The 27937-nt window shown below is 31.4% G+C and overlaps 1 protein-coding gene across 8 annotated transcripts in view; it reads left to right on the top strand.

Annotated features, from left to right (window-relative positions):
• The window catches only part of LOC134697064 (inverted formin-2-like), a 58212-nt gene extending 42632 nt beyond the window's left edge, over positions 1–15580 (top strand). For all 8 annotated transcript variants that reach the window (XM_063559085.1, XM_063559086.1, XM_063559089.1 and 5 more), the window contains 11 exons: positions 683–861; positions 3271–3350; positions 4820–5841; positions 6664–6806; positions 7520–7684; positions 8162–8419; positions 9281–9462; positions 10856–10976; positions 11632–11796; positions 13769–13853; positions 14694–15580. In XM_063559085.1, coding sequence (XP_063415155.1) covers positions 683–861; positions 3271–3350; positions 4820–5841; positions 6664–6806; positions 7520–7684; positions 8162–8419; positions 9281–9462; positions 10856–10976; positions 11632–11796; positions 13769–13853; positions 14694–14890 — 2597 coding nt within the window. In that variant the 3' untranslated portion in view covers positions 14891–15580. The remainder of the gene's footprint in view (positions 1–682; positions 862–3270; positions 3351–4819; positions 5842–6663; positions 6807–7519; positions 7685–8161; positions 8420–9280; positions 9463–10855; positions 10977–11631; positions 11797–13768; positions 13854–14693) is intronic.
• Positions 15581–27937: the final 12357 nt, after the last annotated feature.

Genomic DNA, 27937 nt, shown 5'->3' with positions numbered 1-27937 from the left:
GCTGTTACGCGTTATTGAACTCAAAACATTTAACTCACAATACACATCATTACAAAAAGGAAGGTAACATTACAACGTCAGTTGAAACATAATTGACACACAATTAAAGTACACAAAAGAATAAACAAGCATAATGTTATGAAGACAAGATCATGCTACACAGTGAATGAAAATCTGTTGCTTTTCATACAACAAGGTTCAGACATTTCAAAATTTCTCATCAAGTAGCCAGTTATACGACGCAATCAGTAATAATATTAGATGCTAAAAGTACATGTTAAAAATATATATCTGAAATAGTAGGTAATAGAAAAACGGAGACTTACAGTAATGTGTTACCAGTTTGCAGCAAGTCTACAAAACAGAAAATAAATTTAGGAGTCAACCGTCAAATGTTAAGTTAAGATGATGATAATGAATACTGTGGATTCGTTATTATTCGTTGGATACCAATTTTCGTGTATTTCGTGGGACCAGTTGAAACATGAAATTAAATGTTCAACGAATGACACATTTTCTTATTGCTTGTATGCAGACTTCGGCAAAACCACGAACTCAAATATCGACGAACATGTAAGTTTCCCTCAATCCACGAAAATTGGTACCCACGAATATAAATGAATCCACAGTGGTATGTAATTTTCAAAAAATATGTAAAATTACATTAACACCAACACTTCAGGTTTGAACCTTCTTGACCTCATACACAAACTCAGGGACGAAGATGACGAAGATCTTCAGATTCAGTGTGATGTTTTCGAGGACGAAAAACACGAAGATGACGAGGAATTATCAGAAAGCACCCCGGAAGGATTGGATATTACTGATCATCATAAAATCTTTACAGCAATTTTCCAAAAGGTTAGTTCATTATAAGTAAAAGGAAAATATTCACACCGAACAAAGTATGTAGTCTAGTGTGTATTCGTTACCTCTCAAAAAATGAAATAACAAAAGTTCCGAACTCCGTCGATGATTAAAAACGGAAAGTCCATAGCCAAATTGGCAATACAAAAATCTCAAACACAGCAAACGAATGAATAACAACAATTATATTCCTGACATGGTACAGGCCTTTTTCATATGTAGAAAATGGTGAATTCAACCAGGTTGTATAGCTATCTAAATATCTCAGTTGTATGACAGGTTAAAGTTTCATTATATTGACAATAATGTGTGAACAACACGAACATACATAATTTGGTTTTAGTGTTTGGTAGGTTTGGTAAACTTTACTCGTTTTTATCCTTTTGGTTCTGAACTAGTTTGGAACCTGAACTGTTTATATATTTAACTCTTGAATGAAACTAGAATAAGATTCCTTAACTTATCAACCGAGACGGTTTGGTTTAAAGAGTTTTACAAACCGGTACACTTTTGTTTCGAAATAGATTAAACTAAACCACAAAGCATGCATTTAGTGATCAAAACATTACACTTAAACTTGCTTAACTGCAGAAAATACGCCTTTAATTTTCCGAATTCATGTTTATTCATTGTCTTTCGAATAGTGCAATACAATAACAACGATGAAAGGTGTTCGGTCTGTGTTAATCGTACAGAGATAACAGATGTCAATATAAATGAAGAATGAAGAGAGACTTTATCTTTCTAAGTACTCCAAATTAATTTTCTTCAGTTCAATGTTTTATCTTTTACCATAATTGTCGACAATGTTTGTTTAATCTATTTGAGTTATTGGAAAATGTTTATATTTTCCGTCCTCGGGAAACATTCATTGACACGACATTAATCAGTTGAGAAAAAGCCTACAAAATCCGACGGAAGTAACATCCATTCATTTAAATTGTAATAAATGAAAATGGAGAAATTATTGGCAGCTCAGTCATTTAATGTGATGATTTGATTTGAAGACGAGTTTAATAAAAACTTGCGTTTTGCAAAAAAGTATAACAAAACGAAACAATAAGAATACAAAGACAAGGTACAATGCATATACAAACTGACAAAATCATATATTTGCAATTAATGTTACGAGAGGAAGACAACTGTATTCCTCACTTGGTACATGCATTTTCTAGAACAAGGTGGGTTTAATCTGATTTCTTATCTGGTAAAACCTCTCACTTGTATGACAATTATTTGTTGTTCCGTGATATTGTAAAAATTGTGCGAGTAACCCAAATAGGGTGTCAGGCATCTAATTTAATACACCTGACGCGCGTTTTGTCTACTTAAGACTATTCGGTGAGACACAATAAGTTATTGTGACAGCAATACTGTCACAATTGTCTTAAGGATGTAATAAGGTGAGGTAAGCTGAAAATTAATAAATCAAGAATTTATAATTGATACTATAAGCTGGTAGAGCATTATTTAAGGATGAAATAGGCTAAACATTTTGATAGGTCATGGACCTCCTTTTCGATATATTTGAGATTCAAACTATGGCTGGAAAAAGCTTACTCGGACTTTTACATTATGTTTGCATTGGTATTATTTGTGTTCCAAAACAAAAGAAAGAAAATTAAGAATTTTCTAAAATTTTGGTAAATGACCTTTCATGAGCTATTTAGTCTTTTCTGAAAAAATAAATGATCGAGTGTTATGGGGCGAAATATTTTATAAAATTTTGTAAAACACCAAGGAGTCCGAAAATTTGACACGAATTCCAAAACCTCACCTAAGTACATCCTTAAGAAAGGATACAAACAAACAGACAAATAAATCTACCAAACGTCAATAAGTTATCCGTATGTGGTTGTTCCATTCGAGTATTTATAAAAACGTTTATAAAAATATGAAGAACATGTACATTAAGCCAACTTTGCTTTGTATTTGATTTTTAAATCTCTGGAGACTATATTGCCGTATGCCAAGAATAAATACAATTCACATGACTATAAGCAAAGTGTCATTACCAGCTGATATGGTTGATAAAAATATTAAGTAGATACTCTTTATGATGATCATAAAGGGAAAGGAACGCATTTGTCACAACAATATTAACAAAACGACAAAAAAAGAATACCAACAAGCAATTATTAGGAGATGTGTTTGAAATAAGTTCTGCACAGTATAACATGGTATAAGTTGACATATAATTCGTGAAAAGAGGTACGTAGCATCCAAATTAATCAAGAGGGAACTTATCGAATTTGCGAGTTTTATAAGAGATACAACTCAAGTGCCAATATTTTATTTGTTCGTGCTCATGCTGCACTATCTCGTAATTACCCTTTGTAACTACAGCATATGATTTACACTTAAAGTATATTATATATTCAGTAAATATTTGTTATGTTACAGGTTTATAACACACCTCAAGCAGATTCATTTTTAAGTGTTCTCCAGTCCCTTATTCAAATTGATCCAGAAAATCCAGTAAGGTACGTATGCCGATGATATTTAACGTTTATTCAATAATGTTCCAGGTAATTAACGGACTGTAGGATATTAATAATAAGTATTTAATTTAATAATATTGCGATTTATCCCTGTAAAATTTGTGAGTAGGCATAATTTGATTCATTTGTATAACCTTCTTCTTCCAATCACGTATAACAATAATAACCGCTTTTGTATCGGAGTGAAGCAAAGGTTTTAAATAATTCATACAATTATTCTACTTTTATTAAGGATTTGGCTATACTTTTTGGACCTTTTGGATTATAGCTCTTCATCTTTTATATAAGCTTTGGATTTCAAATATTTTGGCCACGAGCATCACTGAAGAGACATGTATTGTCGAAATGTGCATCTGGTGCAAGAAAATTGGTACCGTTGATTTTATTATTAAAATGATATTAAGGTTTCCATCAGGTAATCACATTCATTTTGATGTTATCGTGTGTTATAACAATATCTTTTACAGTTAATGTTAGGATAGAAAGAAACCTGTTTTTAAATTATAGAGAAAACCTTTGTTAAAATATTCTCTACGTTTTACTTTAAATGTTTTGGTGATAAAAAATAAAGAGATGAGATATAATTGTTAATGAGACAACTATCAATCAAGGTTAAAATGAAGTAGATGTAAGCTATTATGGGCATCCGTACGGTGTTCAATAGTCTCAAGAAAAACTATGTGAAGATCACTTACTGACATTGCCAAATAAAAAAACCGAAAAACGATAAAAAAAAAAAACAACACCTTACATTAGTGCTCAAAACACAGTCTAACTAAAATCGAAGGTGAACGCTGGTGTTCGGGCGGCTATGCATATTCTGATTTACATGTGGTACCCGTCGTGGTTTTTTTATGTTTGTGAAAACCCGGTATTAAGTATTTTTCGGTAGGTCAAACTCGAGAATAAGAGAACAGAACTACTTTAAAACATAATCGTTCAGTAAATTCAGTATCTTACATAAATATTTCCTTCAAGACTTTTGGGTGGCTTGTTTATCTTCATTTAATCATAAGGCTTTCGTTGACATAGTTCCTAAAATTGCTACATTAATGCCTTAATGAAAAATATCCTAGTTGTAAATAGACTTTCTTTAAAAAAAACACGCATTTTGAAATTAACATCGATATTTTGTTTAGTGTCTTCTTATGAATGTTGTATATCTAATTACTTATTCATTGTCAAGTAATTTTATAACTATTTTGTGCATTTTTCCATTGATCTTAATTTGTGATAATTTTTCATATCATGCTACTCGCTTGAGATGGAAAGTTATCGCTAGAAACTAAGGAGGCAGGTGACGTTGCTAATGAAATTGACATGAAATTGACAACATCGTCATATCTATCAGGAATCACACTGTATATCAAAATTACACTACCGGCTCATTCGAGAAAATCAATCTGTTTGAGATGATCAACGATAATCTATAAATATTTCATGTTTTTCAGTGATGTACAGTGGAATTTGATACTGACTTCAGTGAGGAAAGCTATTTTGGTTGAGAAAACTCATATTGGTTGTGACATTAAATCGCTGGTTGTGGTGAATCCATTTGAAAGACAGCAATCAAATGTAGTCACGTGCTCAAAATGTGTACAAACTGAAATCATTGAATTGCCTTCAGTAAAACAAAGTGATGTTATAATTTCACCATCTACAGGAGAAAATGAACCTATTAAAATTAATCAAAAGTCGAATGGACTAATGAATGGTTCATTAAAATCTTCAAGTACTGCAAACAGTCAAAAACAAGTAAATGGTCATGTGACTCCGAATCATCGAACAGATAGTGTAGAGACTAATGAATGTAGTAGTCTTAGCAATAGTGAAAGACATTCCTCATCATCTTCATCAAATTCAGAAGATGAAGACGAAAATAAAAAAATGAACAAGTCAAACAAATCTGCAACGAATTTAAATCAAAATGGACATATCAACGAAGAAATGAAAACTCATGCAACTATCCTTTCATCTGGCAGCAACCAATCTCCATCTTCTACATCACATTCTAACGCTACAGTGCCTCCACCACCACCGCCACCTCCTCTGCCGCCTGGTATGATGGGAGGAATTCCAGCTGCCCCTCCTACCCCACCAATGCCTGGAGTGCAAGGAATTCCAATACCTCCACCGCCACCTCCGCCACCTGGAATGCCAGGAATTCCGCCACCGCCACCACCACCACCACTTCCTGGAATGCCAGGAATTCCGCCACCGCCACCTCCTCCACCTCTTCCTGGAATGCCTGGAGTGGCTCCGCCACCACCACCCCCTCCTGGAATGCCTGGAATGCCTCCACCACCACCGCCTCCTCCTCCTCCACCCGGAGTAGATGGAAAGATAAGAGCAGTACCAGCACCGCTCTCATTTGCAAATACAATGCCTCAACCAAGAAGTATATGGACACCAACACCGAAACACAAGATGAAAACATTCAACTGGACAAAAGTTCCTGCTCATACAATTGCTTGTAAGTAGAAGTATTAAAATTAACAATGACAGCAAAAGAAGTTATTAAAAAAAAAAGATATATGATATGATTTAAATATTACATGAAAACTGATTATTTAAAGAAAGGAAAATATCCTCCTAAAAAAATAAAAAAAATAAATAAGGTAATCCTTAATGATAAATCATTAGCGAGATTTAACATTAGCATTAGGATGGTTTCAATGCAACACATACACATTTCAAGCTTCAAGAGATGCGTGTTCTGCCTTGATATCATAAAAAAAAAGTCATGAATCAACAGACATGAACTCCATTTTCTTCGATTTCTCAGTATATATCATAATCTTGAATTGCTTGTGATCTCACGATTTTGAATTTATTTCCATGTAAGAAGGAGGGGGCTCTGTGGCCGAGTAGTCTTAATAGTTCATTTATCACTAGCTTGTCAACACTATGGTTTTCAGTTCGAAACACGCACGTGGTAAATGCGCTGGACTTGGTTGGCGGTTCTCTCCAATTACTCAGGTTTCCTCAACCAATAAAAACTAATCATCATGAATAATGATGAGATGATATTAATTACAACTTTAAAATCAATCAATCTCTGTTACTAGGATTTATTTTTTATTATAGCCTTTTAACTATCAAATTGTTTTTACAGACATATTTGCAATTCTCGACGAAATATTAAGACTTGTTTACAGTTGTATTTGTTTAGAAGTATTTTTTTTTACAAAATAAACGAACTGCTCCTTCTACTTTATATGAATAAATGAGATGTAAGGTTAACAACCCGTCAAAAACAATACACAAAGGACTTAATGCATCTATATAACTTCAGCTCATAAGAATATTTGGAAAGAAGTGCTCGATATGGAAGATGCTATTCACATAGAGTATGAAACTATCGAACAATTGTTTAGCAAACAACAACCAGTGACCGTGAAGCCTGCCGAACAAAAGAAATCAAAGCAGAAAACAGAGGTTTGTCGTCAAAATATATTTTCTCTTTTTTTTTCAATTAGAAAACAGAAAACATGTAACCTTTGAGTACTGTTTGATATACACTTACGCAACAATAAGTCGAAATATTAGAAAAGAATAAACGTATTCTTCGTCTCCAGCTTAATATCGAATATCTACACCTGTAATGTGAAGTGGCAGAAATTGGACATGATGGGTTTATGATGAGTTATCTAGCTAATTGTGAAACTGATTTAATGTTACCAACTGTCTAATGAAATAGTTAAATATTTGAAAAACCTCTTAGATAGATTTTAGAATGTTGTTTTTGTGTGTTTGTTTTCGGGTTCCAGTGCGATTCGTTCAGTAGGTTTTTCTCGTGACCTAAGAAAAGAAATTGAAATACAAATTAACCATATATAACTTTATATATATAAACGATAGCATTTTTGGTACTGAAGATGTAGACAATTTTTTAATTTACGGAAAACATACGGTAATAACACTTTCTATAGTTTTGTGTGTCCGAATCGTGTTTCTAGATTTAGCTGCATTAGGAATTCTCCAATCTCATAATGTTTTAAAGCAAGGGAATGTATAACACATGAAAAGGAAAAGAGTTAGTTGACCACAATAGAAATAAAAGAGTAACCAAATTCATCTCAAATCATGCAAGTAATTATTATTCACTTATATTAAATATTTTGTACTATGTATTACTGTTATTCAACTAGGTTTTACTACTGGATATGAAGAAAAGTATGAATGTAAACATCTTTTTGAAACAATTTAAATGCAGTCATTCTGAGATTGTAGACATGATAGTAGAGGCAGATATTAATAAGATTGGACAAGAACGTTTAAGAGGTCTACAAAAAATCTTGCCGGAGTCTGACGATGTAAGTGCATGTTTATAACATATTTCTGAAAAGCAGTTTTTATACTTGAATTTTTTTCTGGAACATTTAAACAGAAACTGCAGACATCTTTTTATCATGGATTTTAGAAGAGAAACATAGAACTTGAGATTTTCCTATTTTATCATGTGTAAGCTTAGACATAAAAGGAAGGAATTTTATAATTAAAGTAAATTAACCCATGTTAAAAACAAGTTTGTGAACCATTCATATGCTCGCGGTTAATAAACCGGGAAGTAATATACATAACATATTTATAAGCATATTGAGTTCAGCTTTGCGTGAGAGTTTCGCAAACAGAATGCAAATATAATGACAGCCTACCCATTTTATTTTATTCTTTTACAAGAAATTTCGACATGGAGAATTTCTCGAAGGGATTAATTGACATAAATAGAACTTTGTTAAATTTTCCTATGAAATAGTTATATCCTTTAACAATTTATATATTTGTTTCAGATTGCAACTGTCAAAGACTATGACGGTGATAAATCAAAACTCGGAAATGCAGAAAAGTTTTTTTTAACATTGTCTGGTTTGGCAGCTTTCAAGTTGAGAATCGATGGTTTAGTACTCAAAGATGACTTCAAACTGTCGTGTGATTCACTACGACCTAATATAGAGACATATATAAGAGCCTGTGAACATCCATTAGATAACGAATCCTTTAAAGTGTTTTTACGCTTTGTATTACACACGGGGAATTTCCTGAACGCTGTAAGTGAGCTTCCTAAGGTGTTATTTCCTTGTTTTAGCTTTTTAAATACAACCACAATTAACACGTCTTTCTGCATTTAAACAATTTGCAGGAGTGACACACTGAAGCATGATAATAATCGTATCTAGTATAAAAAATAGCCTTCAAGGCATTCAAACAATTATGTTGAGAAATTTGATATAAAAAAGTAAAATCATAACAAATACTGAACTCCGTAGAAAATTCAAAAAAAGTAAAGTCCCTAATCAAATGGCAAAATCAAACGCTCATACACATCATGCACATCAAACAAAGGGATAACAACTGTCATATTCCTGACTTGGTACAGGCATATTCTTTTTTTAAAAATGGTGGATTAAACCTGGTTTTGAAGATAACTTTCATGTCTTAACAATGCGGAATTTTCTTTAAAATATCAAGAACCCCAGTTTCGGATAACGTTTTGATTTCGTTTATGCAAGTAATGTATATTAGTGTGTTAGTATCAAAGGTACCAGGATTATAATTTAGTACACCAGACGCGTGTTTCTTCTACATAAGACTCATTAGTGTTGCTCAGATAAACACAGTTATGAAGCTAAACAAGTACAAAGTTGAAGAGCATTGAGGACTAAAAATTCCAACACTAAGCGTATAGTTTGTGGAAAACTCTTGATCTGAATGTGAATCTTTAGATGATTATATTATTAATATTGAAAGAAATTCGAAAGCATTTATTATTTCGCTTTATGAAACAAATAAACCATCCACTATTGTTATTTTTCATTTTGTATAGGAAACCTAAAATTATTATAAGCTAGCATTTATTAAGGTACTGAAATACATCAAAGATAAATGTACGCTTTTGTAATTGCAAACAGGGCGGATACGCTGGAAATGCAGTTGGTTTCAAAATTAATTCTCTAAATAAGCTGATGGACACACGTGCAAATAAACCAAGGGTGACATTGTTGCATTTCATGGTGGCTGAGGCTACAAAAGAAAATAAAGATGCTTTGGTTTTTGCTGATGAGATGTATCCAGATCTCTATTGTGCAACAAGGTAAGCATAGTTAGACCTTTTTATAGGTGTATCCATTGCACAATGTACGATCATCATTTAATTGATAGTTATAAATAAACCTTTAGAAATCTTATTGCCTATATAATACTTGCAGAAGTTCAAAAGGAACACAGATTTATATAAACAAATTCAGAATCGTGCAACTTTACAACTCAACAGATTTTTTTAAAGAACCACAACAAAGCTGGACAAAATTTCCTTCATGAATATGATCAATCACAAAATCAGTCAGACTTTCGGTTTTTGATTTTCAATTCACATTTTTACAACGGTCATACTATATTACTCATAAACACCGAGAGACGAAACTTTCATTTCTGTTTTATTTTAAGTTTAATCAATTATAACAGTTTTTATTAAAAAAAATATTATAAGATAGTAGTAAATATTACGACTACTCAACTTCATCAATCATATAACTTGAAATCACCACCGTTTGTTTCGTTGAATAACACCAATTCCGCTGGGCTAGTTCTAAGTGCAGGTGAGCGGTGAGTGAATTAAATGTAGAACACTTAAGCGGATCTAGATCTGGTAAAAGTTGTGTTCTGCACAAACAACATATCCATCTAGGGACAGTGACAACCACTCACAATTTTCAAACATTTGACATGCCCCTAAACGTGTTCGAATAAAACTATTTTAGTAAGTTCACAAGCCTCTTCTTATATTAAAAACATATTTAAAAACTAATATACATATATATCCAAAAGAAAAAAAAACAACATGAGTAGCCAATAATTTCACTTGCGCAACTTTTTATTAGCCAATTAATGTTTCAAAACACATCATTATGCCAAGATTTCACATTAATGTTACAACCATAACGTTTGGCATGACTGTTACTACTACTTCAAGGATAGAAGGGTTAATGCTGTAAGTTTACTTGCTTTGTTAACAATTTATAATGTAACTTAGAAACTGAAATGAGATACTTCCATAATACTTAGTATCTTCCAATACTGTAGTACACGTTAGTGATATCTAAGTTCAATTATCAAATTCTTGTTTTAGCAACGAACAAAATTATTTCCCTTATTTCAATTCAACACGTTACTGCAAACCAAAACCAGAATATAAATCGTATGACGTTGTATAAATTGAAAGGTGGAATCTATAAAAATGTGAATTAAAGAGAAAAAGTATCTGCAAACCAAAAATATCCTGTTACTCATATTTTTTTAAATTTGTATTCTGTATGAATTTTATTAGAATTGCAGTTATATTATATGAACATATAATTATGAATCATATTTACCTAAATGAAATAAATAAAAACAAATATAAACACATCACTTATACCTGAAATAAACAGCAAATAAGCTCGAAATAATAGTAATTCAAAGTTTTACATTTTCATTATTTTTTTAAGATGTTCGAAGGATAATCTAACCACAGAGCTTAAACAGTTAAAGGACAGTGTACACAAACTGCACAAAAATCTGAAAGGTGCTCCTGATGACGTTAAAAATCAACTTAAAACATTTGTACAGGTACATAGCATTGTTTATTATCAGGCTAGTTCAAATGAGGCGTTGAAGATTAAAATACATGTATTTATTTGTCTTTAAGGATTGCTTTTGCATTGACTTTTCTCTTATTAAGTTGGTTAATATTTACAGGGATAATGCTCGGTGTTGAATAAAAAGGAGATATATTTCCAGTTTATTTTTATGTTCGTATACGAAAAATATTCTAAATGAAGTTTAAAAAAAAAACGGTTATAAATTTGAAGTGAGATTTTTTTTCAACTCGTGTTTAAGGCCTCAATGTGACTTAGATAAGGCACAGCAATGAAAGCGCAATTTCTTTGTTTTTTTTATTTTCGCTTGCTTAAGGTTTACTGATGTTATGGATACCTTATATTATTTTTAAGTATACGATGCTTTATAGATAGTCTAAGAACAAACTTCTGTTATCTAGTTTTTTCCCCTCTCAATATATTTGAAAATATATAAACATTAATTAAAACATTGACTGAGAATCTTGAAATTGCAAATAACGTTGAATTGCATTCAGTATATTTGTTTAAAACATATCAAATGTACCCAAAATGTCTGCATCATTTTACTTTCAGTAATATATGATGATTGGAAAACTTATTCCTCAAGACTTACCTTATATCTTATATTTGATAAATAATTTTAGGATTCAGAAGAAGAAATAAAGCAAATGGAAAAGGGAATGAAAAAGATCTCAGATTTGTCAAAAAAATTAGCTAGTCATTATTGTGAAAATGAAAAGTCGTTTAAGGTGGAAGAATTGGTAGAAACATTAAAAACGTTCTGCGCTAAAGTTCAACAGTGTCAGAAGGTAATTTATATATCATTATCTTTAATATTCTAAAGACGAATAAAACCATCAAATATAACAATATTATATACAACATTTTCTTGTAAAATCTAATGATAAAATGTCAACAGTTAATTGTCTGATAGATGCAATATATATAACGGATTCCATGTGATTACAGAAATTTTAAGGGGAATATTAACATGAACTTAACCGTAAAATGTCATATTTTGCAAACTTTATAACCTTAATCGTAGAAAAAGGAAACACTGAATATTGTACGCCACACGCATATGGCGTCTACACGAATAAGTTGCGATCGAATCAAGATAGTCTGGAGACCAAATAGTTATGAAACTGAATCTTGCTGTTTAGAATGATTTTAACATTTCATGCAGTACATTAACAATAAATGACCTCACCAGTAGTAGTAGTTATAAAGGGTACCAGGATTATAATTTTATATGTCAGACGCGCGTTTCGTCTACATAAGACTCACAAGTGACGCTCATAGTTCCTGTAATCACAGATGCACTTTTAACTGTGTTATCGATACCATCAAAGACTAAACGCTAGCAATCATTGGATTCATATCGAGCTTTGTAATTGAATAAAAATAATCATAAAAAATACCATGCTTGATTTTTGTAAGGCAGAGGCGCATTTTGTTTCTACTTACTCAAGCCTCGTCATTTCACTCTCGAATAAGAACAGTTGGATACAAATTTGAATCCAAAGATGTACCTGTCGATACATTTATTTTGGTCATTGCACAAGTCATGTCTTCTCCGACTGTTCATGACGTTAAATACTAAATCCCTGGGATGTGATTTAGTTGATTTTAGTCTCTGATGCATGATTTGTTATTATTTATTGTTTTTGGCTTTTAACTAGCTGTCAGTAACTGCGAGTACTCTCAAATCGTATTTTCTTGTTGTTTCGACCTGTTGATACTGTTCATAATGCATTTTTGTTATTCTATATTAATATGGATCTTGTCTATATACCAGCTTTGATTATTTGGAATATCTTCTAATTTTCACTTCTTCTTACGTACTACACTTGACATTATTTATTAAGTATTTATTTATAACAAAATGATTTGGTATTTTTCCGAAATTCGTTAAAAGTGTAAAATCGTGATGGTTTTGCTCAATATTTATGATCATATTTTTACTCTGTGTATATCCCGTGAAGATAAATAAACAGAATTGCGCATCGACAACAGCCTATATTTAACTTTGACCTATACTCTACATTTTGTCACATTGTTGTTAGTTTACCAGAGAGAGGGTATGAACCCTATCAAATCATCAAAACCTCCATGTGTCTAGTTTTTGCCAATCTCGAAGCAATGATTTTCCGGTAGAATATAATGAATCCTATTTAATATGAGGGTCAAAACATCAATACAATGAAGGTCGTTGGATGCGTTTGCAGAATATCACTATTGAAATATCTGTTAAACACTAACTTTGTTCGAAAATTTAAAGAACGTAAATGTCCTGGTAAAAGTTCCGCAATGAAATATTAAAAAAAAGTATAGCAATGTTATGAACTGTATGTCATACTTCAAATTTATATTGACAGTTTATAGTAAAATCGCTAAATAATAATGAACCACTAGGAAAATTCAAACGGAAAGTCCTTTTTCAAATTGTAAAATCAAAAGCTCCAAAAAAATGATAACAACTGTCGTATTCCTGACTTGGTTTAGGCATGTTCTTATTTAGAAAATTGTGGATTAAACTTGGTTTAATAGCTAGAATGATATCGGCATTGATGGGTTATCATAGCCATAATTTGTGTGAAATCCCTATGTGTAGATTTATTTCTGGAAAACTCAGCGAATAATTCCGATCAAATTGATATATTTACAATCAGAATACTTATCAATGTTATTGCATCCAAAATATCAAACTTCCTCTGTTAACAAAAAAAAAATTGTTTGATGTCTAACAATTTTGTAATAATAAGTATTTCATATATATAGGAAAATGAGCAACGACGCATTCAGGAAGAAAAGGCAGAGCGAAGAAGAAGACAACAAGCTGAAATGATTGAAAAGCATAAACATTGTAAATATCAGTTTGTTCAATCCATCTTCTTGACTCATCAATTATACATTTTATATCGGAAAGTCCTTAATGCAATGGCAATATAAAAAGCTCAAACACATCAACTGAACGGAAAACAAATGTCATATTATTGACTTGGGACCGATATTTCCTTCTGTAGAAAATAGTGGATAAGACCTGGTTTCAAAGCTACCTTATCTTCTCACCTGTATGACAGTCACATACTATTTGCCTGTCCCAACTCAGGAGCCTGTTATTAAGTGGTTGGTGTTGTATGTTTCTGTTTATAAAATTGATTTTGTTGATTATTTTGTATAGTGTGTTCTTTTGTTGTGCTGTCGCATCATTGTCCAATGATAGGGGGTTGGGGTTGGCACAATCTAACTAGTTAAACCACGCCACATTACGTTTGTACCTGTCCAAAGTCAGGAGTCTTTAAATCAGTGGATATAGTTTTTTGCTGTATATCATATTATATTATAGTTCGGTATTTTAATCATAAATCAGCCCGTTATTTTCTAATATGAGTGATTTTAAATTTGTCATTTCGGGGCCTTTAATAACCGACTATGAGTGATGGATTTTAACTGATAGTTAGAAACTATATATCTCAAAGTCTGAGTAATTTGGTCTATTGTGGAGAGCTGTATTATTAGAAATCACCCCACATAGTCTGATTGTATATATTTAAGCTAGTATCTTAGCTTTACATCAAACGTTATTATTTGTAACAATATCAGAACAAATTAAACATTTCTTGGGGGCAAAATATACGTTATTAGGGAAAAGAGAGTATTATAATAATTGAGAAAACATTGTCAGTGTTATTTTTATTTTTAGCCAAGCATGAACCTCTACCAAAGGATGATGACGGCTGTATAATTGACAGATTACTGACAGATATAAGAAAAGGATATAGTTTACGTAAAACCTCTCCGGGAAAATCTAGAGGAAAATCTCCTGGCACTAAATCAAATACGCAGATACCTTCAACACCAGAGGAAATGGAAGTGAACATAACCGATTCTCAAGCTTAAATATTTATACCATATATAATAAAGTATCAATTTTAAAGCTTGAACATTAATATCATTGTACCAGACAATAACCGATTCTCAAGCTTTAATATTTAATTTACTGTACCAAAATATTAATAGTTCTAAACTTCTCAAGCTTGAACATTGGTATCTCTGTACCAAAAACATTAAAGATTCTCAAGCTTGTATATTTAAACTCTTTGCCACAAATATTATGAGCTATTGCAAATTTTGTAACATATGTTTTTTATAGAAACTTTTTCCTCAGGAAGAAAAACTCATAAATATTTTGAATATTTTTGTTAATGCAATATTTAGAAATACGCAACACAGAAACTTTTCTATTTTTAGACTCATTTAGTTTTTCAAAATAAATGAAAGACAGATTGAAATGCGGGAATGTATTTAAAAGTTAATTCAAACACGCAGAATGATAGTTTGTACTGTTCAAAGGATTCATTATCTTCAATTGACAAATATTTTCTTTCAAAATTTATAACCAAGTTAAATTTTGACACAGTTTGAATTATATATAGAAATTATGTCTTTAATACTTCCCTTTTGTAGTTGATCTTTTTAATCATTGTGTATGTCTTATGTACTTTTTATATTGGTAATTGTGCTGATAAAATAAGAATATCAGCCCTTATATGCCGGTGATTAATTGAAAATAAAAGATTGTTTTGTATACTTTGTAGTTAAATTTTTTATTTCATCTATCCATTGAAATCTTTTATTCATCTGTCCATTTAAATTGAGTGCGTTATGTTATTCTTATATAGCCACATGTGGAGTAGGATCTGCTTATCCTTTCTGAGCAGCTGAGATGTTGCATAGTCTTTAGTCTTCTATGCTGTGTTTTCTGTAGTGTTGTTTTTCTGTTTGTCATTTTATTTTTAGCCATGGCGTTGTCAATTTATTTTCGATCTATGAGTTTGTCTGGTATCTTTCGTCCTTTTGTTTATTTATATTGTGAAACCCCGTTTTTGAAATCAATTTATCAAACAATTTTTCGAAAGAAACCGTTTTCGCGGTTTTGTTGGTGACTCTTCAACTGATAAATTTTTATTGTCCGATTTGTAACTTCTGTCACTGTAAAAAAGAAACGAATTAAACATTAAGAAAGCCGTCCTTAAAGTCCTTTTTAGAAAAAAATATATTTAATAAATTCCAATCAAATTCAAAACTTCCAAAATCTATCGTTATAATGTGACAACAATTCGGATCCAGCAGCTAAACCTGAAATACAAACACAACTGAACTAAAACATATAAAAAAATCTAACAATGATGTCAACAGTTTACCTTTGTTAAGAACGTCAACTTTATTAAACAAGACATGTTTTATCCACTTATAAAGTGTACGTGACCGCTAAGGCATATGGTTTGTAACTACGTACTAAATAAACTTTATAATAAGAAAACTGAAGCCATCAAGTTTCACTGATTGTGGCTGTCCTTCAAATACAATTTTGATAATAAAATCTATCCACTTTTTACAGTGATAAATTCAGGTCTGAATGCATTTTAAAATGTATTCATTCACAAATAAAAAGGCTTGAAATAGCAGAACAAATTACTTACATATGTATACATATACATAATATTTCTGAAGGTGAAATAAAATATAATTGAGGAAAAAGGGGAAATGTGTCAAAAAGAAAACAACCCGACCAAGGAGTGGAAAACAACCGAAAGCCACCAACGGGGTTCAATACAGCTAGAAAATCTAGCACACAGAGGCGTGCTTCAGCTTGCTTCTTAACGAAAGTGTGTACTAGTTTAGTGACAATGTGTTATCCATTTACTGAGTCATAGGGTTTGTAACTACGCATTTTAATAACAAACTCTATAAAAGGAAAACTGAAGTTATCAAGTATCACTCATTCTAGGTCTTCTTCTATTTCAATTCTCAGAAAAAAATATCCACTGATAAATTCAGGTCCGAATGCATTTTAAGATGTATTCATTCACAAATAAAAAAAAAACAGGGCGTGAAATAACATGGTTAAATATATACGTATATAGATATATCTGAAGGTGAAATGAAACATAATTGAATATGGAAATGTGGAATGTGTCAAAGAGACTACAACCCAACCAAAGAGCAGATGCAACGAAGGGCCACCAATGGGTCTTCAATACAGAGATAAAATCCAACCATCGGAGGCGTGCTTCAGCTGGCAACTTCACAGAATATGTGCCAGTTCAGTGATAAAGGACGATATACTAAACTCCAACATATATAAATGAACTAACATTAAAAATTATACAAGAATAAAAAAAGATATCCAGAGGCTCCTGACTTGGGACAAGCGCAAATATGCAGCGGGGTTAAACATGTTTAGTGAGATCTCATCCCTCCCCCTATATCTCTAGCCAATGTAGAAAAATAAACACGCTGCACACATAGTTAAACTCCGTTCAAAAGAGTTCCAAGTCTGATGCCAGAAAAGTTAACCAAAACTAGAGGCTTTAAAGAGCCTGTGTCGCTCACCTTGGTCTATGTGAATTTTAAACAAAGGACACAGATGGATTCATCACAAAATTGTGTTTTGGTGATGGTGATGTGTTTGTACATCCTACTTTACTGAACATTCTTGCTGCTTACAATTATCTCTATCTATAATGAACTTGGTCCAAAAATGGACTGTAAAGGACAATAACTCTCTAGGGGTGTCAATTGACCATTTCGGTCATGTTGAATTATTTGTAAATTTTACTTTGCTGAACATTATTGCTATTTACAGTTTATCTCTATCTATAATAATATTCAAGGAAATAACCAAAAACAGCAAAATTTCCTTAAAATTACCAATTCAAGTGCAGCAACCCAACATTGGGTTGTCCGATTTATCTGAAAGTTTCAGGACAGATAGATCTTAACCTGATGAACAATTTTACTTCATGCCTGATTTTCTCTAAATGCTTTGGTTTTTGAGTTATAAGCCAAAAACTGCATTTCACCCCTATGTTCTATATTTAGCCATGGCGGCCATCTTGGTTAGATGGCCAGGTCACCGGGCACATTTTCTAAACAAGATACCTCAAAGATGATAGTGGCCAAGTTTGGATTAATTTGGCCCAGTAGTTTCAGAGGAGAAGATTTTTGTAAAAGATAACTAAGATTTACGAAAAATGGTTAAAAGGGGTCAACTGACAATTTTGGTAATATGGACTTATTTGTAAATCTTTCTTTGCTGAACATTATTGCTGTTTACAATTAATCTCTATCTATAATAATATTCTAGATAATAACAAAAAACAGCAAAATGTCCTTAAAATTACCAATTCAAGCGCAGCAACCCAACAACGGATTGTACGATTCATCTGAAAATTTCAGGGCAGATAGATCTTGACCTGATAAACAATTTTCCTACTGTCAGATTTGCTCTAAATGCTTTGGATATTGAGTTATAAGCCCTTTGGGCCAGGTGAGCTAAATATAAACAAAATGACAATAATACATGAATAACAAAAAAACTACTAGCGACTACTGACATGAAAGCTCCAGACCTCAGTTTAACTGATAGATTTTGTCTTCATCATATGAATATCAAGCGCAATCCCTCTCGTTATATGTTAAGTATCATACCATCGTAAAACATATAAGAGGCATATATAGGATGCCAACAACTGGCTTTTATGATAAATGTGTTTATTTCCGATGCAAAGACCCTATAAGTGAATCAATATTAAAGCCAAATTATGCCATCTTTGATGGCCTGACAACAGTATCGTAACTATATCCCTTCTTAATAAGTCTGTTTGAAGAATGTTTCTAATAATTTTTTATTCTAAACCAGAAGAGATTAGCAACTACAGATTCATCTGCTTAGCTTTTCACGATTGCCTGAAACCATAGTTAAAAGTGTAAAACGAGTGTAAACGAATGCTAGATATAGGCTTGCTTGTTTTATTAATCTATTCCAATACAAAAATTGGGGTAACTAACTCGATATGGATATTCGAGACATGAACTCATCGATGCGTTATGCAAGTAAACAAACAACAGAAGAATGTATTTTAAAATAAAAGTAAATATATTATTGAACATTTATTTCCTGTTAACGATGATGTGAAACTGAATGAAAAGAAATTATAGACAGGCATAGATTATGGAACACGATTAAACACTAAGAAAGCAGGAAAGTATTAAGATGAAAACCAACCTTAATGGAAATTCTTTCTATTTTTAATTACTGATTCATACTTATCTTTGTCATTTTCTTAAAGAATATATAAAGTAACATTCATAATATTTTCGTTCATTGGTCACAAGACAAGATTACCTGTGGTAAAAAAAATCTTAAAAACATTCTTAAAATATTTTTACTGAGCGTTTTGCAGTATGTTTGTTTATTTTACATTGGCTTGATGATGAACTATTTCGCATCTAAATTGATTACATATACATGATATAGATATAAAAAGATAGGGTATGAGTAAAAATGAGACAACTCTCCACCCAAGTAACAATTTACAAAAATAAACCATTATAGGTCAAAGTACGGTCTGCAACACGGAGCCTTGGATCACACCGAAAGAGCATGTTCACATTACAGATTTATTTGACCAGTAAATTGATTTCAGTTTGAGAGTTTAACATTTAATTTCAATTTTGTAAAGTCTTAGTATTGAGTCGGCTCTTTTCAGAATTTATGAAGTGTTCTTTTCAACAGTTAGCATTGGGTCGATTTCGCTGCTAGTTGCTGTTGTTTTTTTTTATTTTGGTCGGGTTGTTGTCTCTTTGACACATTCCCCATTTCCATTCTCAATTTTACTTTATGGTATCCTCCACTCCGTATTCAATAATATATAACAAATCATTCCTACATTCTACATTGATAATCTATGAAATTAGAACGGAACGCAAGGTCTCGACTCTGCAAGCAAAGATGAGCTAAAATGGACATGGTTATTCCTTTTAGGTCCCGTTTGATCACATAATGTATTGAAGAACTTACTTAAGTTTGGCTTGAAATTTCTTAGTTTGGGCGTTCCTGATGAAAACGAACCACTTCGAACGTTTTTAAATATGAAGAGTTTTTTTCTCTCATTTTGCAGCAAACTAGTTATTTATATATAACCTTTTCAACTCTGGTTTAGCATTCAATCCTTCCTTTTTAATATCTATCTGTAGAATAAAAAGTAGCACATAGAAATGATGAAATTTAGCATACAATAAGCAATTAATTCACAAAAGTGATATTCTAGTGAAAAACTTAGTGGAGGAGTTTTTTTAATTCGCAAAAGCTTGTGGTATTTTAAGAATATATGAACAAAGAAATAACACGACGGGTGCCGTATACGGTGCAGAGATACTTACCCTTCCGGAGCACCTGATTTCACTCACATATTTTAGTGGAGTTCGTGTTGTTTCTTATTTATTATTTATAACTGTTGATGTAAATGTCCTTTGGTTTTGTGAGTCTTTGTATCCTCGGTTTTAATTGTTATTGTTTTAAGGGACTTCATAAGGTTAAAAATCGTATGTGCAACATTTAGAAAATAATACGTTCTAATCAAATATGGTAAAAGTATATTTAACCATTATATATATTGCACCTTTATTTCCCTTTTGTTTCAGAAATATTTAAACCCATTTTTATATACATGTGTATTACCACAGAGCTGCTGTCTGAATCAACACGCTAAGTAATCATCGTTTCTCACATATTAAATAACAGCCACTACCTCTTGTTTAATGGCGGAAAGGATAATTTTGTCAAACAAGTTATTTAATATTTATTTAAAATACAGATTCAGTATACACAATAAGCCGGAAGAAATGAAATGAGAATTATTTGTCTTCCGCAATTCAAGATTAAATATACTGGATTAAAAAAGATATGCCAATGTTTAAATAAAAATAAACCATAAAGGTCATTGTATATTTCATTTTTAAAGTAATAAGAGATATATGTGCTGTATGAAATTGTTTAAAATATTCAACAGTTTACGACGAATCATAAATAAGCGGTCAAAAGTATAAGAATTTTTTTGTTGATATGAATGAAAATTAATTAGTTTATATTCATTAATTATTATATGTTATGCAGGTCTCATATATGGTATATACTGTGACATTCCCGGTTTAGAGTTTTTATCCCCTGACCCGAAGGCGTCGGGGATATAAGCCCTAAGCCGGGAATGTCATAGTATATACCCTTTCTGAGACCTAAATTACACATATATTACGGATTACCCCTGACTTAATGGCGTTGTCAGTTTGTTTTAGATTTACGAGTTTGACTGTCCCTTTGGTGTCTTTCGTCCCTCTTTTAATGTTATATTCCAGTGCAGGTATTTGTTGACAACACATATATAAGTTGAAAAACTCAACCTGATATGTTCAGCATACGTGTAGGATTTTCTAATTTGCTGTGAACATAACTTTATCGTGAATGTAATAATCTATAATAACACTTTTAACATTAAATTTGAGTATTAAAAGTGTAAATTACGTGATTTTGTATCAAACATGTATTATTGACTGAAGCACCTCATTATTTTCCCTCTGTCAGCCTCTGACAGTCTGATAGCTTTTGATTACGTCACATCGTAACCGGTGTTATGATGACGTTTTTGAGGTTCCAATTGGGGATAAAAACGTCGTATTACCCCGTCAGTTTCCTGAATATATACTGACATCTCTGCGTTGTTATCCAATCACAAACCTCGATACATTTGAAATCCGTAATATAATATTATATTTCCAGAATGTATTACTATATGATATTGTACGTTATGCTGAAGTACAACAAAAAGCAACGTAAAATATTCAATATCTTAATATTGTTAATATGTGTATAATTCAAAGACAATAAGATAAAACGAAAACGACTGACAATTAGCCAACAGAACACTCCTATAAAATTCAGGGCCAAACTCAAAGGGTGTATTTATGTGTAACTTAATTTGAACGGTAAAAACTATATATACAATTGAAATAATAATCTAAGCAATTGATGTAATTGACTTATAAATAACTTCGTCTTAATTAGTTCACAAAAATCTATCTATTTATCAGATAAGATAACTTTATTAGCACTAACACATTGACAATAAATTGTTATTGCAGCAAATTAAAGACTAACTACAATAACATATATACAATATGAAGGAGTGACAGTATTGAACAATAATTATGAGAGAAATATATAAAAAAATAAATGAGAAGCATATACATTATTACATAAATCAAGTACCTTTTAATAATGAGTTTTTCATCAACAATATAAAAAAGAAGATGTGGTATGATTGCCAATGAGACAACTATCCACAAAAGACCAAAATGACACAAACATTAACAACTATAGGTCACCGTACGGCCTTCAACAATGAACAAAGCCCATACCGCATAGTCAGCTATGAAAGGCCCCGATAAGACAATGAAAAACAATTCAAACGAGAAAAATAACGGCCTTATTTATGTAAAAAAAATAACGAAAAACAAATATGTAACACATAAACAAACGACTACCACTGCATTACAGGCCCCTGACTTAGGACAGGCACATACATACATAATGTGGCAGGGTTAAACATGTTAGCGGGATCCCAACCCTCCCTCTAACCTGGGACAGTGGTATAACAGTACAGCATAAGAACGAACTATAAAAATCAGTTGAAAACGGCTTAACTCATCAGATAGACAAAACATACAAGTAGACGTGGCCGGGTACTTATACATCCCGACACAAAAGGACACAACGAACATATCTGAGAGTTCTCGTAGTTATCTGACAGCTAGTTCATAGCCACTAACAACTAATAAAAAATCATGCCTCTAAGACTAAACAATTAATCCGTAAACATCCAACATACAATGAATTTATTGTAAAGACGTCATAAACAGCCAGAGAAAAACATAACCTTGTGCAATGCCAAGTTACAGGTATCGACAGATTGTTTGTAGATCCATGGTGATGTATATGTATATAACATACTAGTCATATTTAGTTAGCTTTTAATATATTGATAATAAAATCAATATTTATACCAATAAAATCAATATTCAAAGATATTATTACAGCGTGAATAGGTAACCTTTTAGAATAAGTTTATTTTAAGGAGCAACATGCTTACATGGATCATTTCTAAATTTCCGGGCACGGTTAACAACATTTCCGTAAAAATGAGGATGTGCTATCCCGTTTGAAATAAGTTTTCTACAGGTACAACCAAACATCAAAACCAAATCTATATCTATGGAAAAATTAAGTAAAGGTTTTAAGTAATTTATGTTAACGATATCCCTGGTTTAATAATTTACCAGTAATACATAGGTTGCATTCAAGCATTCATTCAAACAATTTTTAATATTGTTTGGGTATTACTATTTAGAATTGATATAAGCAAGTTATATGATAAAGAAGGTAATTTGTTGTTCGATTGAACATTATTTAATTTTTTAATGAGGTTATCTCTCACATATTAATAGGAGGATTATTTTAATAGAAAGTGTAGTTCATCTTCAATGTCTCCATTGTTGCAACAAAGACATACCCTTCTCTGCTTTGGTATTTTTAGATATCCCTCTTTCAATAGATTAACTATAAGCACTTAACCTCAATCTACATAATGTTGATCTATCACATTTGGATATGCATTGATCAACATACGAGGGTCTTTTATTTTGTTCATACAGTATATTAAAAAGGTTCAATTTTTTTATTTTGATTGATGTCAGTTTCTTGCTTCTGGAAGGCTATATCATTGATTCTTTCTTGAATGGGTTTTAAATACATTTTTAATATCAATAGGATTTAGATTAATAAAATGAAATATAAGTCTTGAAATGCGATTTTTCATATTTATTATCCAAGAATAAATATATATCAGTCTACCATCAATTTTTTTTAAAGAAAATGATAATTTTATAGTCCCAAGAGAAGCATCAGTATGAAAGATAAGAGCTTCAGAAAGTTAATTTATAATACAGAAGTATCTGATTTTATAATTTCATTGGAAACATAACTAGATAATGTTAAAATTTGTTAAAGCTAGTTAAATCTGTATTATTTGACCCCGATGAAAATAATATTCAGAAAAAATACTTTTCTAAGTAACATTTAAAACAGCCTTGTTTTCAAGATTACTTGTACAGGAAAATTTGAATTGGCAAAATGGCCTTAAATATCAACTTTATCATAAAACATAAAAAAGTTCACAAATTTGTTCGTAAATGGGTCTTTTTCAAAAGTCTTAAAAGCTCAATAAATCCGTTCTTTTCATAAAAGTACATAATACTCCCCGAACTAGGCCCATTTTGGACATTTTGTCAAATTATGATGATTTTGGGCAATTTCTAGACCTTAGAAAAAAATTCGGCCGTAACCAAAATGTGTTGTTACCAAAAGATTCTAAATGTGATATAGAATTCATCAATATAAAAACTTTTTTGATCGTGGATAACGGTAAATTATACCAAAAGCAATGCAAATTTTGGATTAAATTGACAAAAATTAACCTAAAATACAAATAATGTATTTTAAAGGGGTCAATGCTTCAAAATGTCTAAAGGAAGGTGCCAAAAAAGAATATTTAAGTCTTAACAGTATTATCACAAGTCTTATTGACATGTGTAATTGTTTTGCCCGATTTTGAAACAATAACCATTGAAAATTTAGGGCCAATTGCAACCTTTTGTGAACCTTCTCTTTTGCTATTCAAAATGGAGCTTATATGTGTGTTTGCTATCTTTATGCTTGTTTTTTTTAGTTACGTGTCGATCTGACGAGTTCAGTCATTTCAACTTCTGATCTGTGCAGTTAGTTTTTACACTTGGGTTACCGTTGAATACGCTGAAACTCGCCAGAATATGTATGGGACTGTCCAAAGTAATGATCCTGTTATTCTGTTGTTGTCGTGCTTGGTGTCACTTATTACTGTTTTACGTTTATTGATATGTCTTATATGAGAACGTTAGTTTTAATGTATGAAATATTTCCTATTTACATGTCGGGACCTTTTATATTTGTCTTTACAATATTAGTTGTTTCGGTCATTATTGTAGGCCAAACGGTGACCTTATATTTTTAAATCCAAATGAATAATAACTCTGTTGGATAGTTGTTTGAAAGGTGATCAGACCACATCTTTGTTACTTTGAGAGCATAGCCGTTACCCTGTGGTAATTTTTCGTCTTCATTTTATCTTAAATTTGTGACTGCTATGAAATTAAAACGCGAACACACTGGGAACTTGATTATGATATTAAGGGAATATTTGTTACTTAATCAACATATACATTCTTATGTCTTCCCTTGTCACCATCTTACGGTGTTTATATATCTCAACTTGTACGATTCGCTCGTGTATGTAACAATGTTTAAGATTTTAACGAGAGAAATTTATGTATTACTGAAAAATTATTACACCAGGGTTTTCGATATCACAAACTAGTCAAAACATTTACTAAATTTTATAATTGGTATAAAGACATCATTCGTAAATATAGCTCAACATGCAGACTTCTTACACGTTCAGGTATTTCATATCCAATTTTTTATGGAAATATTCTTTATAAAGCACAAAGGTGTCAGTATTCACCTCAGGAACTTACAAAGCCTTTGAATAGACTTATTAAGAAGGGATATAATTACGATACTGTTGTCAAGTCATTAAAGATTGCATATTTTGGCGTTAATATTGAGTCACTGATAAGGCCTTGCGTCGGAACTAAACACATTTATTCTAAAAACAGTTGTTGGCATGACACGGGTTATGTTCTTCTCATATATGTTATGATGGTATGATACTTAACCCCTAACGGGAAGGATTGTGCCTGATGTTCATATGATGAAATCATGATCTTTCAGTCAGTTTAATTGAAGTCTGGAGTTGGCATGTCAGTTAACTGCTAGTAGTCTGTTGTTATTTATGTATTATTGTCATTTTTTTAATTTTTTTTTGGTTACATCTTCTGACATCAGACTCGGACTTCTCTTGGATTGAATTTTAATGTGCGTATTGTTATGCGTTTACTTTTCTACATTGGTGAGAGGTATAGGGGGAGGGTTGAGATCTCACAAACATGTTTAACCCCGCCGCATTTTTTGCGCCTGTCCCAAGTCAGGAGCCTCTGGCCTTTGTTAGTCTTGTATTTTTTAAATTTTAGTTTCTTGTGTACAATTTGGAAATTAGTATGGCGTTCATTATCACTGAACTAGTATATATTTGTTTAGGGGTCAGCTGAAGGACGCCTCCGGGTGCGGGAATTCCTCGCTACATTGAAGACCTGTTGGTGACCTTCTGCTGTTGTTTTTTTATTTGGTCGGGTTGTTGTCTCTTTGACACATTCCCCATTTCTTTTCTCAATTTTATTAATATCCATACATAAATTTAATACTATATTCTATAGTATTTGCAATTGATCATTACTAATGTTGTTCACACGCCCAAACTAAGCTAAAACATGAAGTCTTAAACTCAATATGTCCTGGTATATATCAAAATGTTTATATATAGATGCAAAATTTTTAATCTATAAATAAAAAAAGTGAATATTTGTGGGACTTCTATGTGCTTCCTTACTTTACACTTTTCATAAAACGAGCGAAAGAAATACTGGTATTTTATTAGAAAGGAAAATGCTTGTTGGATAAACTTCCCTAGTAAGTTAATAAATTATTGTAAGTGTTTTTTTGCTGTAAATTAGGTTTATTTAATGAATATTATAGTTGATGATAATTTTTCAAATGCATGAATCATTTTATTGTTTTAAGGAAGTATCAAAGTACAAAATAAAGAGAAAAACTGTACAATAAGTGTTTAAGCAATAACACTTCCATTTTTTCTTTTGTTTTTAAATCAATGTATGAACTTTTCTTTTAACATGCTAATAAAAAAATACTGATTTGTTATATAAATTGGTTAAAATGTTTCAAAATATTTAAGAATACATGTCAATATGTGAGTTTGCATTGAACCAGTACAGCCTTGTCCGTGTAATTTCTCTACTTGTAAAGAAAACCCTACAAAGCAAGCATTTAATAAGTATGATTTAGATTAAAAATAAGATATAGAGAAAGTTATTCCAGGAGAACCCTTTTTCATTCATATAACGGTTTCCTTAATATAACGGCTTCGCAATAGATCGAAGGTCTTAACATTATGATATACAAACCGTCGTAATGACTATGTAGACGAAACACGCCAACAAATAAGCCTGGTGTTATCTTTGATGAATTTATACAAAACTATCAACATTTTAGACAAGACAATACCAAAACATTATTTTTGAGAACTAGTAAGTTAGTAAATTATTGCAAGCTTTTTTTTGCTGTAAATTAGGTTTATTTAATGAATATTATAGTTGATGATAATTTTTCAAATGCATGAATCATTTGATTGTTTTAAGGTAGTATTAAAGTACAAAAATGTTATATCAAATAAAGAGAAAAACAGTACAATAAGTGTTTAAGCAATAACACTTCCATTTTTTCTTTTGTTTTTTTAATCAATGTATGAACTTTTCTTTTAACATGCTATTAAAAAAATACTGATTTGTTATATAAATTGGTTAAAATGTTTCATACGGCTTCGCAATAGATCGAAGGTCTTAACATTATGATATACAAACCGTCATAATGACTATGTAGAGGAAACACGCCAACAAATAAGCCTGGTGGTATCTTTGATGAATTTATACAAAATTATCAACATTTTAGACAAGACAATACCAAACCATTATTTTTGAGAACGACGTTAAGATTTGTTGAATTGTTTTTATTATGAGTCATAAATACGTATATATTAGTTAACATGTAAGCTTCCGTGTAACTTTTAAAAAAAAATATGGAATTTAATATGAATGAGGAATCAATTGAGTGCATACAACTAATGATTCAATACAGAAGTAGGAAATGAAACATACACCTCATAAACAATCATTACAACAATGAAAAATGTTCCTCCATATGACGCACGGTCATGTCTTATATTTTGTCAAAAGGACTCCTAACTTCTTATATCAAAAATATACTAAGTAAGACTTAGAATCAACGGTTAAAAAAATGAACGACAAAATTTAGACAGATTG

Source organism: Mytilus trossulus, chromosome 14, assembly GCF_036588685.1.
Source record: "Mytilus trossulus isolate FHL-02 chromosome 14, PNRI_Mtr1.1.1.hap1, whole genome shotgun sequence".
Lineage (NCBI taxonomy): Eukaryota > Metazoa > Mollusca > Bivalvia > Mytilida > Mytilidae > Mytilus > Mytilus trossulus.
This window is presented reverse-complemented; position numbering and strand designations above follow the sequence as displayed.